Source organism: Punica granatum, chromosome 5 (genome assembly GCF_007655135.1).
Source record: "Punica granatum isolate Tunisia-2019 chromosome 5, ASM765513v2, whole genome shotgun sequence".
NCBI classification, from domain to species: Eukaryota; Viridiplantae; Streptophyta; class Magnoliopsida; order Myrtales; family Lythraceae; genus Punica; species Punica granatum.
In genome coordinates, this window is record NC_045131.1 from 9,578,897 (window position 1) to 9,596,134 (window position 17,238).

The 17,238-nt window shown below is 39.4% G+C and overlaps 3 protein-coding genes across 6 annotated transcripts; all 3 read right to left on the bottom strand.

Annotated features, from left to right (window-relative positions):
- Positions 1 to 609: 609 nt before the first annotated feature.
- LOC116209006 (pentatricopeptide repeat-containing protein At3g04760, chloroplastic-like) lies at positions 610 to 3,026 on the bottom strand. Its single transcript, XM_031542582.1, has one exon. It carries the CDS (start codon positions 2,785 to 2,787, stop codon positions 1,021 to 1,023), a length of 1,767 nt encoding a protein of 588 aa, XP_031398442.1. The 5' UTR covers positions 2,788 to 3,026; the 3' UTR covers positions 610 to 1,020.
- Positions 3,027 to 3,823: 797 nt separating this feature from the next.
- LOC116207208 (pentatricopeptide repeat-containing protein At3g04760, chloroplastic-like) lies at positions 3,824 to 5,342 on the bottom strand. The gene is made up of 3 exons (XM_031540097.1): positions 4,935 to 5,342; positions 4,170 to 4,321; positions 3,824 to 4,071 (listed from the first exon to the last, which is right to left on the bottom strand). The coding sequence occupies exons 1-3, from the start codon at positions 5,218 to 5,220 to the stop codon at positions 4,057 to 4,059; spliced, it is 453 nt and encodes a 150-aa protein (XP_031395957.1). The 5' UTR covers positions 5,221 to 5,342; the 3' UTR covers positions 3,824 to 4,056.
- A 949-nt stretch (positions 5,343 to 6,291) lies between these two features.
- LOC116209288 (protein prenyltransferase alpha subunit repeat-containing protein 1) lies at positions 6,292 to 10,617 on the bottom strand. 4 transcript variants are annotated; one of them, XR_004157190.1, is made up of 11 exons: positions 10,333 to 10,617; positions 9,878 to 10,189; positions 9,660 to 9,770; positions 9,357 to 9,447; positions 8,528 to 8,596; positions 8,237 to 8,314; positions 7,828 to 7,914; positions 7,709 to 7,748; positions 7,026 to 7,070; positions 6,729 to 6,892; positions 6,292 to 6,631 (listed from the first exon to the last, which is right to left on the bottom strand). XR_004157190.1 is itself a non-coding variant. In XM_031542884.1 (11 exons), the coding sequence occupies exons 1-10, from the start codon at positions 10,413 to 10,415 to the stop codon at positions 6,773 to 6,775; spliced, it is 1,239 nt and encodes a 412-aa protein (XP_031398744.1). In that variant the 5' UTR covers positions 10,416 to 10,613; the 3' UTR covers positions 6,292 to 6,631; positions 6,729 to 6,772. The 4 variants fall into 4 exon arrangements, 2 of the variants coding, with proteins under 2 accessions (XP_031398744.1, XP_031398743.1); XR_004157189.1 differs by having other exon boundaries at positions 7,709 to 7,751; positions 10,333 to 10,616; XM_031542884.1 differs by having other exon boundaries at positions 7,026 to 7,265; positions 7,701 to 7,748; positions 10,333 to 10,613.
- Positions 10,618 to 17,238: the final 6,621 nt, after the last annotated feature.

Here is a 17,238-nt window from a genome sequence, read left to right on the forward strand (position 1 = left end):
CTTTATAAATTATTGGAGCAAATAATTGGGACTCGATATGAGAGGATCGTATTTACGACGAGAAATTAGTGTTTCGTATCTCTCTACTCGAAAGGCACGTTCACAAAGACTTGCCGAATGCAATAGTAAGAAACGAGTGGTTAATGGCTCCGGTCTCAAAAACCGGTAGACATAGGCGGGTGATCCTTCTGACAATCTTGGACTCGGACTCCTTTCCTCGTTTAGTCTGCTGGGATGTTTGGTTATTGATCATCTTTTACTTCAAGACCAATAGCGACACGGGCATGGACTTTCTTGAGCTAAGGTGATAGAAATGGGATTGACAACATTTACTTTTAGCAGTTGCATATTGTGCCAACAAGTTGAGATCGACCGGAGAAACTAATGAAGCTTTGTCAGTGAACCGAGCTTACGGTCCTGAAAGATTAAGGATCTACGGGAAAAAGGTATCCGGTATTAGTCAGAAATGCATGGCTCCGCAGCTGCTGGACCCGAGTAACGGAAGTAATCTCCTGGACCATCATTTGCCAGGAACAGGTTAACAGTATATGGTGAAAGTTTGGGACCTCTTTTCGTTTCGCTTAACTCAGCAAGTAGAAAGGGAAGAAATTTGAAGCCACTGAAACTGGACGGTTGAAACTCGAATATTTTCCAACTGTTTATGCTAGTTTGATTATCCTTCTGCAGTTTTGCTTGTCGAAAAAATTAAGAAAATGAAGCATCTAAAGCTAATAAAGGGGAAAATCGAAACAAGGCGACAGAGTAAATCAAGAAATGCTTGATTCGCATCAATGCTGTTCTCCTGCACCGTGGATGAGGATTTGATCTTTCTATGTCACCGGAATGGAACAGCAGAACTTTCAGCAAAATCGGCCCTGTTTCATCACTGATTCTCCAAAGTCAGTAATGAAGTCACGGAAATTTCTGTGATGGAACATAAGAATCTCCGTTTTGCAGAACTATCTTTGCAGTCACGAGTTATCAATCCTGATCCAAAAACAGATGAAACGTACTCCCGTTCTACTGCTTTGCTGCCTCCATATGACTGAGCTCTTTATAAACATCGAGCATTGGGAATGTCTTATTTAACCGTCTGAATGAAACCTCAGATATCGCGTTCAAGTCCTTAATCGCTTTAGCCAGTTCCATGGCCTCCAATCTCCAACCAGCAAAACCAATCCCTTGAACCAGCAGCATCAAAGTGGTTTCATTGGGCTTGCAACCCTTCTCCACCATGATTATAAGAACTTCAATCGCTTCGTCAATCCGATGGGCCTTGCACAGCCCCAGAAGAGTGATATTATAAGTAATAACCGTGGGCTGAAACCCGCTACTCTCCATGTCAACCAAAAGACTTATCGCCTCGTCCACCATCCCATCTCTGCATAGGCACGAGATCATTGAATTATAAGTAATGTCATCCGGGTCAATCCCTTTGCTCACCATCTCGGAAATCATCTCCAAGGCCCTGTATCTCTCCTCACAGCTCCACAGGGCACTGAAGATTGTATTGTATGAGCTAACATTCGGAGGGCAACCCACTTCCTCTAGCTTCTCAAAGATCTGTAAAGCCTGATCGGGCTTCCTGTTCTTGCATAGAGCCGCTAGGATTGTGTTATAATTAACAATATCAGGAAGACAACCACTAGAGATCATCTGATCGAGGAACTTTATCGCCATATCCAACTTCCCCTCCTTGCAAAATGCTGCAATTAATGGATCATAACTGTATGCATCAGGTTTCAATCCCTTTTGCATCATGACCTTAAGGATGTTCAGGGCATCATCTGCTTTCCCGTCCCGACAGAGAGAGCTAATCAAGATGCTGTAAGTCACGATGTTGGGCTCGCAGCCTTCAACAGACATCTCCTTCACCAATTTCTCCCCATCGTCCCACTTCCCCTGATTCAAGAGCGCCCGCAAGAGTATGTTATACGAGATCGCATCGGGCTTGCATCCCCTCGAGTTCAAGCCCTTCACAAACTGGAGAGCCCGGTCTATGAGACCTTCCTTGCACAGCCCACGAATGATGGCATTGTAAGTGTACATATCAGGGCGAAGCCCCCTCGACAACATCTCATCCAAGAGCTTGAGGGCCTCATCGAGCCCGCCCTCAATAACCGTTGCTTCAATCAGAATCGTGTAAGTGATCACAGTAGGCTTGCAGTTGTCTCTCAGCAACTGCTCCAACACCTTAATGGCCGAACCGAGCTTCCCCCGATTACAGAGGCTCCCTATCATGATATTATACGTGACGATGTCGGGGGCAAACCCACGGCTCCTCATCCGTTCAAGGACTCTATTCGCAGACTCAACCTGATTCAACTTGCAGAACCCGCTAATAACTGCATTGTAAGAAAAGACGTCGGGCTGACCATATTTCTCCAGGATCTCCATGACCCGGAGGGCCTTCTCGACGTTCCTCGACCCGAAGAAGCCTTTGATGAGCTTCGTGCAGAGCACCACGTCCGGCTTGTAGTTTGGCTTGCTGACCAGGCGCTCGAGGAAGTATAGGGACTCGCTGTACTTGCGGGCCTTGCAGGACCGGTTGAGGAGCTTGATCAGGTGGGTGTCCTTGAAATCGGGAGATTGGACATGGGCCGGTCTCGTCTCGGCGGAAACAGCGCCGACCCTTATCGGGTTCACATCGCTGGTGCTGCTAGTGGAATTGCCGCATCTGATGAAGGCAGAAGGCTGGTAGAAGTTTTGGGAGGTGGGTTTGAGCTGAGAAGGGAACGGGAGGGCCTGGGGCAGGAAGTCGAGGGACCCGAGTGAAGCTGCCGCCATTGGAGGAGGTGAAAAAGCTTGGTCCTTTGGCCGTGACTGATCATGAACTGTTCGTTAATGGTGACTGGGAGCTCTGAGAGATGAAAGGGAGGATTGAGGTGGAAGACGATGGAGGAGATGAAGACGACGAGAGGTGGGATGACGATTCGTCGGGTGAGCTGAAGTGAGTTGATGTTTGCCCGAGTCGAGGAGAGCTCAGAATCCGCTGCAGATAAGGAAACGCATGGTCCATGTAAAGAACACGAAGATGAAGAAAGTGAAGGGCCAAGAATCACTGTCCGTAAAAAAAAAAAAAAAAAAAGTCCGAATTTACGGATCTGTGGGGTCCACTCCTGCCTATATTAATTTTTTCAGTGCGAACCAATATGAAAGTCTGATAAGTCCCAATTAATCAGTTGACCTAAATTCGCCGTTACCAATAAAGTGTTATTGAATGATAAGCAGCTTTAATATTTATAAGAAGAATACAAATTCGAGTCTTGAAAGTACACTTATTAAAAAGAGCAATCTCGAAAAAGCGAGGACAATGTCCATATTAATTTAATGGGTATTGCTATATACTCTTAATAATCCTTTTAAAAATCATCCTAATTTAAAATTTTACTCATAACGGCATTTACTATAATTTACATAATATTCAAAATTATTCAATAGATAAAATTTCACTCACAACGACATAAATTATAATTTACGTAATATCCGAAATTATTCAATAGATGTTGGTGAGATTTTGAATCGGGATGATTTTTCGGCACATTAAGTTGGAGGATTTAGCAATTTTTGTAATTTAATCACCACTTGATTTTTTAAAAATTTTTTCTACTAAATAATATAATTACTTCCCTTAATTAATCAAATGATCTCATCGGCCTTCCTGCCTGAGGTATTCAGGCAATTAGTGCCCAGATTGCTGTTTGCAAAAGCTGATGCCGTAAGACTTAAGAAAACTACATCCGCTACAGAGGAGAGGAGGCCGCGGCGCGATTAATGAATGAAAACTGCATTTTCATAGGCATAGGCATTTGCAAAATCAACGAGAACAAAAAGTTGTTTCCTTCTTGTTATGTAATCTCAGATTAAAGCCTAGATCGAATGGGTTCAAACATGGTACAGCAAAATACATTAATTGCTTCGACAAACTGCTAATTCTAAAACCTCTTGCCAAGTGAAGTTCTTGAAGTTCTCGAAAGAATCTGCTGCTCCAAGCTTCTAATATCCAATTGGGCACCCAAGTCCGTCTTTCTGTGAATGTCGGACTCGATAGGTAGCTCAGAATTTCACAATCTGCAATACATTTCGAACAAATGGATTCACTGAGGGACAAGAACTTCACATCAGCAGATGAAATCGAGAATGAGATACAAAAAGAGAGAGAGCTCTACCTTCAGTATGCTATAGCCATCCCAACAAGTCAAATTCATATGGCTACTCTTCCAGCAAATAACAGAAAAATGACCTTGAGGGCATAACTTATCAAGCAAAACTCGATGTTTAACTTCTTCCCGAGTTCTAATGACTGCAGCCTGGGCAGTTGCTGGTACACGTAAAGGTATGTCAAACTTTTAGTTTTCACTGATGCTTGAAAAGAAGTACGAGAGCTTGATGTTGTGAAAGGTCATTCAAAGATCAGAGGGATGATCGTTCCCCTGCATTGACAAAACTGTCACCTTTGCCAAATGGACCATCATCAGATTAGAAAAAAGTTTCTAACTCAATGACAGACATGGATAACGCTAGCTTTATAACAATGTTACTCCCAAGAATACTTAAAAAAATAAAAAAATCCCTGTAAGTGATGGCATTGTAAGTGTACATGTCGGGGCGAAGCCCCCTCGACAACATCTCGTCTAAGAGCTTGAGGGCCTCATCGACCCCGCTCTCGATAACAGTCGCTTCGCTTCGATCAAAATCGTGTAGGTGATCACAGTAGGCTTGCAGTTGTCTCTCAGCAACTGCTCCAACACCTTAATGGCCGCACCGAGCTTCCCCCGACTACAAAGGCTCCTTATCATGATATTATAGGTGACGACTTCAGGGGCGAACCCCACAGTTCGTCATCCGCTCAAGGACTCTATTCGCAGACTCAACCTGATTCAACTTGCAGAACCCGCTAATGACTGCATTGTAGGAGAAGACGTCGGGCTCACCGTACTTCTCCAGGATCTCCATGACCCGGAGGGTCTTCTCGAGTTTCCCCAACCCGAAGAAGCCCTTGATGAGCTTCGTGCAGAGGACGACCTCGGGCTTGTAGTTCAGCTTGCTCACCAGGCGCTCGAGGAAGTAGAGGTACTCGCTGTACTTCCGGGCCTTGCAGGACCGGTTGAGGAGCTTGATCTGGTGGGTGTCCTTGAAATCGGAAGTCGAGGGACCCGAGTGAAGCTGCCGCCATTGGAGGAGGTGAAAAAGCTTGGTCCTTCGGCCGTGACTGATCATGAACTGTTCACTAATGGCGACTGGGGAGCTCTGAGAGATGAAAGGGAGGATTGAAGAGGTGGACGATACTGGAGGAGATGATGAAGACGAGAGGCGGGATGACGAGCCGTCAGGTGAGCTGAGCTGAGCTGATGTGCGTCGATGTTTGCCCGAACTTAAAGATCCGTGGGGTCCACTTCACCTTGTCCATTTAATTTAATCATGCTTAATTTTTTTTATCCCTTTTCAATTTTGACACGAAATTTTATTTTCAACAAAAAAAAAGACACTAATTTTAATTTTCTGATCACGTTAAGCATTTGTATTATTTTTTTATTCATTTTACTGATTTTGTGAAAAACGGTGTATACGCGGTAAAAGATATCATGCCACTACAGCAAAACATTTAAAAATTAAAGGAAAAACAAAAGTGAGAAATGCATTGGTCAGAGAAATGATGAGTCACCGCCCTCCTTATTAGAGTTTTCGATGACCCTAGAGGGCACCAACAAACCAAATTAAGAGACGGTCGGAATCGGGAGAATCCTTAAATTAGGGGTTCTCCCTATTTCGACGGGTAGAGTCTCGATCTCGGCTACCATCCTTAGGGATTCTTCCAATTTGGGCGGGTAAGGCTTCGAACCCGATTACCATCCCCTAATTGGAGTAGCCGACGCCCTCTGAAGTCATCGACGACCCCAATTGGGATTACGGTGGCTAACCAAAACCCTCACTCTTTCTCCGATTAAAACATTTCTCTTTTTTTTCTTTAAATTTTTATTATTTTTACTAACAGACGTGACATTGTTTGTCGCGTAGTCACCGTGTTACGTCACGTCAACAAAATTGATGAAAAATGACACAGACGCCTAACTTGACAAGAAAATCAAAATTAATATTTTTTATCAAAAATAAAGTTCGTGTCAAAATTAAAAAGGGAATCAAAATGCATTTTTTTTAGGTCATTGACCCATGATTTTTTAATTACTTTTTCCTAGTAACATAATTACTTCCCGTAATTATAATCAAATAATAATCCATCTTCCCAGCTGAGGCATTAAGACTAGAAAACTGCATTTGCCAGAGATGGGAGGACGCAATCGTAGGGAAGTTAAGTACATTACATAAGCATTCGGGAATCGAAGACAACGACGAGTCAAATTCGTGTTTCCTTCTTGTAATCTAATCTCGGATCAAAGTATTGATGGAATGGGTTCTAAACATTGGTAAAGCAAGATGGAGATAAATACATTAGTGGCTTAGACAAACGGGTAATTCTAAAATCTGTTGCCAAGTAAAGTTCTAGAAGTTCTCATGCCAGTTCAGTCGGACGGAAGAATCAGCTCCAAGCCTTCAACATCATCATTGGCACCGAAGATCATCTTCTGTGTAAATTAAACTTGACCAAATAGGTAGCTCAGAATTTCACAATCTGCAACATGTTTCAACCAAATGGATTTAGTAAGGTACAAGAACTTCACAAAAGCAAATGAAATCGAGAAATGAGATAGAAAGAGACAATGCTCAACCTGCAGTAGGGTATAGCTATCCCACACAAGTCAAATTCATGTCGCTACCCTTCCAGCGAATCCCAGAGAAATGACCTCTGGGGGCATAACTTACTGAGCAAAGCCTTCATGTCCCCAATGTTAAGCTTCTCCCGGAGTTCTATTGCCTGCGGCCTGGGCAGTTGCTGGTACAGATAAAGGTATATCAACTTTTGAGTTTTGACTGATGCTTGAAAAGAAGTACGACAAGTTAATGTTGTGAAAGGTCATTGAAAGATCAGGGATATGATCGTTCCCGTGCATTGACAAAATTGTTACCTTTGCCAACCATAGGATGTAAGTTGCTGAATGCATTGCTTGTGCCTGAAAATCATCAAAATCGTTATCTGGAATAGTAGAGCAAGAGCTAAAGAGATGCAACTCATTGTCCAGGAAGATGCTGGGCCCATCGTCACTCGTGTTAGCTGTGTGCTTGGATTTGCATGATACAGAATCAGGTTCCATCGTGAAGTGTCTTAACCAGTGCAGAGACAGGAAACGACGATACAACCATAAAGCCTGCAAGAAGTACAAAATATTGAAGTTTTTGTTGCATCTCTTCCAAATGGACCATCCTCAGATTAGAAAAGTTTCTAACTCAATTATAATGGATTACACTTCCTTTACAACGATGTTACTCCCAAGGATACATAAACACAAAAAAATCCCTAATAGTGCACTTGAAACATGCGCCATTAATTTGAGCAAATTCTCTTTGGCTGAAAAAATAAATAAATAAAAAATTTAATGCTACTTTTGTGGAGATTGCACGCAAACAATAATATGATAAGGTAAAATAGGACAAAAATGATTGAACTAGTTATCTTAGATGCCACTGAATGTGCAATAAGCAAATATGATCACATTTCTAAGGACACAAGATGGGCCGGCAGAGACAGTTCATGCAGTCATATAGCAGTCCACTTGCTGCAAGAGAGATGTCAGAACATTTACCTCTCTACCTATGTATCTCTTTATCAAAATTTCATTCCAGGCAAGCTCCTCCTGTCATTAGCCAATATAAGCACGTAGTTGATATGCCAAAAACTGTGTTACAATCATCAAAATTGTGAAGCTATACCTTCCAAGTTTCGTAAATCTCATTGCTTTTATTTGATGCTGATGCATTTCTGGAGCAGAAAGCCTCAAGGATCCTCATCATAAGCCTCTGCAGTTCAGCAAGGAGAGGAGTTTTGAGAATAAATTAGCACAGATCAGCCTATCACGTTTTTAGAATTCGCATTTTCTTTTTAACCCCCAAAGGACATTGTTAGTTGTCACCCTATAAACAAACTCAAAAATCCAAGAAGTTGAGACAACGTGGTTGAAACAAAAATTGTTATCCAATCATTTTAAGTGTTCCAATGTCGATAGCAGGAATAATATTTAGAAACCACAGACACAGTTATTAATAAATAAATAAAAATCTGCTTCTAATATGAGCTTAAACTGATAAATCGTGTTTGGTGAAATGATAATTTAAAACTCACTCTGCGATAATGAAAGCAAGAACTGTCAGCAACATGCAAACCTGCCCAGGCTTTGGATTTCTTCAATTCATATAGCACCTGATGGCACAAATTCAAATCCCTCCATCAGTGAAAGTGTAGAGAATGATTGCTTGAATTAACTAAAGCAGTACAAACTAGAGATTGATATTTCTTGAAACCAGAAACTTTCAGTATTACAAAACTTACTGCATATCCAAATTCAACGGTTAAAAACTGTGACATCATTCAAATTCACATTAATTAACTCGTAAAAGAATCGGGCTTGCTGACCTCTCCAGCGGTCATGTAGGAAACCAACCAGCATCGATGATTCCAAGCACGGTAGTTCATCTTTGATCTCTGCAAGACAATAAGTAAATATTTAAGATATCTCAGTGACATACAAGGGGGAACTCAACATTCATGATGAGATATAAAAGATGAGAGATCACAGCTTAACCCCAATCATGGGATTCAATGTCAAGAAATGTTCTCATCAATTTAGAGTTTCTTCGAATTTTAGTACACAATAATAGTCAGTTAATTACAACATACTGCCTGCAGGAGGGCTATCAAATTTATAGATCACAGCTCAACAAGACCACATATTCCCAGATCAAGCTAATTTGACATGGTTCTACATTTGCTAATGGGATATGAATATAGCACGAATATAGCAACCGCGTTATGTCAAAGTCAAATTATGATGCTAAGTATGCCGCAACTATGGGTAGGATGTCGTTCACAGTGTCCCCAGCTTTATTGTTAAATCTAATCTGGAAAGTGACATCCGTACTTACTAGATGCATTCAGCAATTCAAAATTGATATCTGCCTACTGACTGAAAGTAAGCCTTCCAGTTTCTAATAAATTCATTCTTGTTAGTGTCTTTGTTTTTCTGTATTCCACGTGACACATGCAAAGACCTAACATTATGTGCAGGCAGATGGTGGCAAGCCATGAGGCTGAATCATAGAGTTCATCATCCACTGGATGGCATATAAATCGTTGAAAAGCAGCGAAAATGAAAAGAAAGGGCTCGAATGAAATCATCCTGATTGGTGAAAATCAATGAACCTTCATGACAATATAGTATCCAATTCCTGGACTCGAATTAAACCTCAGCTATTTTCTCCACTAGCTCAGATTCTTTTCTCAGAATCTCCTGCAGGTTCGGAACTTTCCCTGCAATCCTCTTGATCACCCACCGCCTGGCATCAATGATCACCCATAAGCATCACATTTAACTGGAGAAGGTAAAAAAGGAATCAGTTTAATTAAAGTGCAGAGAAGTAAATCCTGAATGCCATGTAAAACCGCTCCACCCGATCATCTCTGATTAGCATAACACTAAACACTTCACAATCTACAGGTAACAATACTGTGAGAACGAAATTAGATGAGACGGAACACAAAGGAGTACCTGTGGCTCCATGCTTGGTCACTTTTTGCGGAATATGAAAGGATGAGTTCAGACAGTCGGAGTTCATCCATGTACGTAGATAGTGCATCTTTCTCCAGGGCAATTGCTCTTCTGCAACAAAAAACACAAAATACCACAAGGCATCGTCAACAACACTACAAATGAATTGCTGCGCGGAATTTCAATGCCAGAGGAGGTTTTATAGAACAAGGAACAACCTTGAATTCCAAGCAGTGCCCAAATCAGCACTCAGCAGCAAGAGGGCCTTGCTATGCTTCATCACACCGACTTCGAGCTCGTCACGGGTGTTGGGGCTATCAAATATCCCGCCTTGAATCTTGTATCGTGTAACTACATCGAAGAACGCTTTCTTGGCCTGCTCGTACAGTGGAAACAGGATCTGTGTGGAAATCCCCAGCTTGTGATCTTTACTAAAGAAGTTCAAGCTCACGGGTTCACTCAATGAATCGACATCGACCTCTCCGTTCAACGCTGCGAGTTGAGTGGGATGAATGAAGCCGATCTCATCACTGTAAAGTGAAACAGACATGGACAACGTATTACGCACCACGAACACAGAAGTTTTTTTTGATAAATAACGAACACAGAAGTTGGCTGAATGGAATTGAGCAGTGCCGAATAAAGATGAATATCAATGGCGGAAGAAACCTACATGAGGGGATCCGACTCCAGAATATGCTCGAGCTCCTGCAGCAGGCCGAAGCTCTCGCCCTCGGCGTGAGCTATGTCCGCCATTTTTTGATTCGATTCACTTCAGTGAATTGACTGAGAAATTTGAAGCGACCCAACTCAGGCTTCCCGAGTTTCGAGGTGGCGTTGGGCCCCAGGGGCGACGACGTCAACGCCGGGCGGACGGACGGCGATGAGGATTGACCGCGCGGGGAGTGGAGTGGACCGACGATGGTTGAGTGACGGCTTTGCTCGGCAGTAGAGAACGAGGGAAACACGGTCTAGCATGACCGTGCGTCACATCATGGCCATCCATCCGCGGGACCCACGCGGGCCCACGCGTGATCGACGGTCATGATCCCATGCTAGACTCTCCCCGAGTGAAAAGCTAAAGAGGAACGGTGGCAGAGAGAGGGCATCAATTTTCAGTTTGCCCCTTGTAGTTTGTTTATGGTCTTAAAGTGGTCCTCATACTTCTTAATTATGTCAAAATGGAATCAAGAGTAAACATTGTAGGAGAAAAAGTCTAGTTGATATCGAATCATATCATATTAGACTCTCTATATTATCATCGCCGTTGGAGATTAAGTTGACTTGAAGTGTGTGTGTGTGTATATATATATATATATATCCGTGTGTTTGTATGAGATTATTGATGGGCTTATGGTGCTCCTGTCCTACTTGCTAAAATGCCGAAACCCATCCACTTGCCCGACGTAGTTGCAGAGGGCAGAAGAAGATTCTTTAATCCTCTTGCATTACAACTTGCGGCAATTTGAAATATTTTACTAATATCTATACTCTATAAAGGAGGCTCGCATCTTCGGCTAAGGGGGGGGGGGGGGGAGCAGGGGCATTTTTCCCACTAAATTGTAACAAAGATTTAGAGAAACGAGGGAAGGCAGTGAAGTCTGAGGGAAGTGAGCAAAAGGGGATGCTCCAAGTTTTGTCGGAGTTGTGTATTTGATGATGTAAAACAGAAGTCTGATTTTTGTATCAATATTTGATGTCGTCTGTGGGAACGTTCGAAAAGAAGGTCATGGCTCTAGAAATAGATACAAGTAAGGATGTGCTTTCTCCAAGCAATCGAGGTTCACTAAACCAATTGAGAGCATCAAAGAAGATGTCTGATCATAGACACTCCATGATTGCACTATTTGAACGATTCCAAGAATGGATTACCTAACAGGATCGTGTTCTCTCGAGAAGCCAACCCCTAGTAGCAACATGCAAAGATAGATATCAAGACGACAAGCCAATTTGCAAGAAAGAAGGAATAAAAAGGTCAAGAGACCCAATGCAAAATCATAAAGAGAAGATTTTGAAAGCCTTCAAAAATAGTCAAATAAGTAAATTTTCGTCTTCTGAAATCTATATAGGGGAATCACATTTTATTGATAGCATTACCCAAACTCATCTACCAAAACTTAAAGTACCCGCTTCAAAACAATACGATGGAACATCTGATCCGTTAAAACATATTGAAAGCTATCATGACCACATGGTGTTACAAGATGCTTCGGACGCTGCATTGTGTCGAGCGTTTCCTTCTACTTTGAAAAAAAATACTCGAGCATGGTTTCAAAATCTGAGGCCCAAATCAATCGGCTCATTCAAAGAACTATTTCGGGCATTTCTGAAACACTTCACAAGATTCATGAAATAGAACAAAAATCTTGGAAATTTAATGCAAGTTTTGCAAGGAAATGAAGAAAGCCTACGAGACTATATCCAACGATTCATGATCATTGCAATGGAAATCCCCCAAATGAAAGTATCGAAGCAATATTTGCATTTACTAATGGGTTAAGAGACTCAAGATTTAACTACTCGCTTTACAAAAGACCCTCGAAAGATTTGGCAGTATTATTAGAAAGGGCACGATGTTGCCATGAAGCAGAAGAAACCACATCATTGAAATGTGCATCAGAAGTGTATGAGTCGCTCGAAAGCATTTGGGATCAAGACTATCAAGGATTGGAAAAAGAAAATAGCATATATCGAAAGTTTGACATTCACAAACTTCTAGAGTGCGTTTGGTTTCAGAGTTAAAGTAATTTTGATTTTGATTTTGATTTTGATTTTGATTGTGGAAAAGGACAAATGAGATTGTATTATAAATTTGACTTGGGAAACGTGTGTTTTTGTTGTGTAGTGGGTAGAGTTAAAATCAAAATCATGATTCTAAAATTTGATCATAAAACCAAACGGGCCCCTAAGCACTTGAGACATCGAACTTGGAGTAGGGGAAAAAAGATATTTTAACACTCTCATCATAATTGAATAAACCTTTGAGGTAATTAAAATAACCGTAGTTTTGTTTATCATAAATATAAACCAAAGCAGATGTACGACGGGACTATAGGTTCCTCGATTCTAAGTTCTACGGACCCAATAAAGACTCATGAGATCAATAAAGAACCTAGGGATTCCAAAATCTCAAGGTCTACAAACACAATTAAAACCCATGAGGTCAATAAAGAACTTACGGTTCCAAAATCTCAAGATCTACTGACCCAATAAAGATGTACGAGGTCAATAACAAATTTACGGGTTTCAAAATATCAAGGTCTACGGATCCAATAAAGATCCACGATGTCAATAAAGAACTTACGAATTCCAAAATCTCAAGATCTTTGGAACCAATAAGTATCCACGAGTTCAATAATGGATCTACGAGTTTCGAAATTTCAGGTGTACGAACCCAATAGACACCCACGAGGTCTATAAAGAATCTACAAGTTCCTCAATTACAAGATTAATAAAAACTAATAGAGGCTCACGGGTCAATAAATAATAAAAATGTACAAATTGATAAATGAAGATCTATATATCGATCAATAATTAAAGATCTAAAAATTAACTCGGAGGAGCTTATAAATGATCAAAGCACTCTAGTTTCATTAGCCTAAAAAAAAAACTCAAAGGTCGGTACTAGTCGTCAAATAAAAGAAACAACCCAAGTCCCAAAATTGATACTTACATTGGGGGGGGGGGGGGGGGGGGGGGGAACGATGATTAAGTTTTCCTGGAGTTTATTGTATTTGATGATGTAAAAATAGAAGTCTGATTTTTGTATCAATAGCTGTCTTTGGATGATGAGGAAGAACGATAAATGAATATTATAGAATCGGTCCGAAATCCAATAGTGTTATCTAATATGACTCCATAAACATCATATCTAGGCCTTTTCGATTAAGCTCGTACGCAATATTGAGATACTCATTAAGTCTCATACACAAACTTTTTCATACGTTAATTGAGTTTAAACAAAAAGAGGTTTTCAAAACATAAAAAAGAAGTCATTTAGAAATAATAAAATTATAAGAATTCTTTTTCTCTTTTTTTAAGGAGGAGCAAGTATCTACTTTATAAGTCAAAATATTATTATTTAGATGTAATCTTTTTTATTATTTTATCATATAATTGGGTCCAACGGGCTTACAGTCTGGTTAGAAGGGTCACGGGGAATAGTGGAGTGGAACCGAAAAACGCCTCATTATTAAAAACAAAAAAGAAAATAGCTGTGAAAGAATAAGAAAAGCAAAAAATGAAAATAAAAAAGGCTGGGCACTTGGCAATATGAGGTTGCCCCAGACTAGCTTAAATCATATTAGACTCTAATATCATTGCCATCTTCGAATGATCATTAAGTCTCGTGCACACTATTTCCTATGCTAATTGAGTCTAAACAAAAAGGAAATTGTCAAAGCATTAACAAATAATTTAGCAAAAAATAGTATGCAATTTTTTTTTCCTTTTTAAGGAGGAGCATGTGACTACTTTATAACTCAAAATCCTATTATTTAGGTGTAATATTTTTATTAATTTTATCGTATAATTTGTCCAGCGGACTTACTAGTTAGGCGGAGTCGAAAATCATGTTGTTTTACGATAAAAAGGAAATTAGCTGTAAAAAATAAGAAAAGCAAAAAATTTTTAAAAAAATGTTGGACACATGGCAAACATGAGGTTGGCCCGGACTAGCTTCAATACATACAATGGTATACACCTGTGCGATGCAGGGAGTTGAAAAAATCTTTCTTCAACTTTTTCGTTTAATATAGTAATTTGTATAAATATCAAATAAAGAGTACAACTAAAAGTCTGAAGCCAATGATAAAACTATTTATTTATAAAAATTATGAATCGTTGATTAATAATAAATAATTCAAATTTTAAGAAAAATTGTACTAATTAATTTTCATACAATATGAAAGGCAATATCTCTGCAATGTAATCTTAATTTGAATTTTTAATATTTCTAATTAGAAAATCATGATTGCAATGTAATAAGTCTTAAGTCGCCCGCTAATTTAAGGTGGACGAACTTTAGAATTTTGAAATTCATTAGAAGTAACTTTTAGTAACATTACAATCAAGTATATCCAAGTAAGAACTAGTCTCAATCAATAGACTATTGTAACTTTATGTTCCACCAAAAAATAAGAATATTTATAAAGTCATAAATAAGAAGAAACAACTTAAATTAGTGATAAATTAAAATCGGCTTTTAATCAATAAATGTGGATTAATTTTAAGTAATTCGACGCTTGTTCTGATTAAGTAAGGTCTCGAATATGAATCTTATGATTGGAAAAAAATCACAATCGGGAGAGTTTATTTTTTAATGGGCTAACCTCATTTGATAATTGAACCCATGGGACGTCCAGATACGTGGTTATTCATACTGCAAAAAAATCCGTATACCTAAAATAAAAGAATTTAAAATATAAAAATATAAATTTAGTTTAAAAAAAAAAAGGAGAGAAGGGGTGGTTACGGGTGGGAAAATCCAAATACTACCCCCTCCTTCATGTGGATCTAAAATCATTTCTTTATGATAATAATAATAATAACAACTCACACTTTAACTCTACTGTCCCATTTGAAAAAAGAAAATCACCTACTTTTCTTTTGATAAACCGCAGTAGCTACGACCTTTTCTACATAATTAGGGAAATTTAAAAATTTATAACCATCTAAAAGGGAAGAAAAGAACAAAACAAAAGAAAAACTCACTTCAACTCCATTGTCCCATTCGAAAAAAGAAAATCACCTACTTTTCTTTTGATAAACCGCAGTAGCTAAGACCTTTTCTACATAATCATCTAAAAGGGATGAAAAAGAACAAAACAAAAGGAAAACAAATGTGGGAACACGTACGTTACCACATACCCGTTTTAATTTATTAAGATTTCACGCGTTGTAAATCTTGATATCTCGAGAAGGAGGCCTTGGCATTACCGAATCTTCTGAAGGTTGGTCATGCTAGACCCGCATGGCCAAGAACGAACTCAATGAGATCAATCGAGATGTTAGCCAGTCAAGGCCAAGTTCACCTTAACAAGTAAACTTTTGGAGATAATTTAACCGCATGATGAAGGTAGCTTGGAATTTGCATTTGGAGAGATCCAAAATTTTGGGCTGAACTCAGTTAGTGGGACTACCAGGAAAATATTATAGGCCCGCTATATGGCCCATTTCATCCATGGACACAATAAAACATGAATGAGAAATGATAATCGAATTAAAAAACTTCTTAAATTCTGGTCCAGGACGGTAGTTGTGAAGCAAGTATCAGCCCTTTGAGTTACAAAATAATTGTACTTTGAAATACAAAATGCACGTACTTTGAAAGGCCAAACTTTATGTTTGGCCTTTAATTCTTTTTATTTGATATAGGAGCGGATTATTCATATATAGCATGGCTTGCAATTGTCGACATATGTAGAACACAAGCTATCCCGTGATCCACTGCTTTTGTGGAAATGTATACGGTTCATGTTAATATTGCCATCGTTAAAATGGATAAATGACGTGCAATGCTGAATTTATATTTAAAAAAAAATCCAAACAAATGAAGCGTAACCTAAGGATTATATGGGTATCATCATCCATGTTAATGATAATATATTATTAGTACGTTGCCTCACGTATAAGGCCAGTAGCCATCATTTGATATCATGCTCTCCCCAGCTTATGAAAACAAAATGCTCTTCTTTTTCTTTCTTTTACCTTCTACAAGGAGAAAAATTGATTGCAGTGTACATTCCAATCGATTATCAAACAAAATTGTAAAAATAAAATAAAATTGATTGTTGATTGCATGATAATTATGATGATAGGCCTCCCAATAGGGGCCTTAGAAAAAGACTGTTAAGATCAAGATCATGTCCAAAGGACAACAAGCCCGTTCCAAGGCTTTGCCTTCACGAGTGACGGTTACAAGCAATTATTCCTAGAAAACCTCTATAAATGTGTAAAGACAGACCCCTCGGGTGCAAAAGAACAAAAAAGGAGAGAACAGTGTCGTGATCATTTGTCAGCCTGCAAGATATCGCATTAAAAATCGCCAAATATAGATTGGATCGTGAAATTAGAACCCTTTATCAACCTTAATTACCAACTAAAAATGCTCATGGAATCTCTCACCACTCTTGTATTTTTGATAGGCCAAATGGGTTGGAAGGGCGACTAGAGTAGCAACCTTCACGAGCGTAATCATATGAATCCAAGTCCCATCGTGGAATGTTCGATTCAAGCTATAATTATACAAGAATCCAAAGGTCTGGACTCATTATAAAGTTTTGGGCTCATTACCACAACCCTAATGGAGTTTTAAAAGAACACAATCCGCCCATAAAGTTACAATCAAAATACATTACTGCATGCGGATTCGATAACAAATATAGAGACTTTTTTCCCATTTAAAAAAACTTGAATCTCTAATCTAATATTTGAAACGCTAGCGCGTTACGAATCTGGTTGGTCCACGCTTTCGGATATACTTTACACTTTCAAAATATTATACTCTAAAAAGAATCGAAGGCCAAATATAAATGCACATATATTTAGTAAAAAAGAGAGAGAGAGAGAGAGAGAGAGC

What these genes read in the sequence shown, in the direction of transcription:
- LOC116207208 (XM_031540097.1), bottom strand. Translation starts at nt 5,220, where the DNA reads ATGATCAGTCACGGCCGAAGGACCAAGCTTTTTCACCTCCTCCAATGG. An exon ending in GGAGATCCTGGAGAAGTACG is followed by an intron (nt 4,322 to 4,934) that starts GTGAGCCCGACG and finishes TACGTGTACCAG; the next exon opens with CAACTGCCCAGGCTGCAGTC.
- LOC116209288 (XM_031542883.1), bottom strand. Translation starts at nt 10,415, where the DNA reads ATGGCGGACATAGCTCACGCCGAGGGCGAGAGCTTCGGCCTGCTGCAG. An exon ending in TAGTGGAGAAAATAGCTGAG is followed by an intron (nt 8,597 to 9,356) that starts GTTTAATTCGAG and finishes ATTGTCTTGCAG; the next exon opens with AGATCAAAGATGAACTACCG. An exon ending in CCTACATGACCGCTGGAGAG is followed by an intron (nt 8,315 to 8,527) that starts GTCAGCAAGCCC and finishes TTGTGCCATCAG; the next exon opens with GTGCTATATGAATTGAAGAA.
- LOC116209006 (XM_031542582.1), bottom strand. Translation starts at nt 2,787, where the DNA reads ATGGCGGCAGCTTCACTCGGGTCCCTCGACTTCCTGCCCCAGGCCCTC.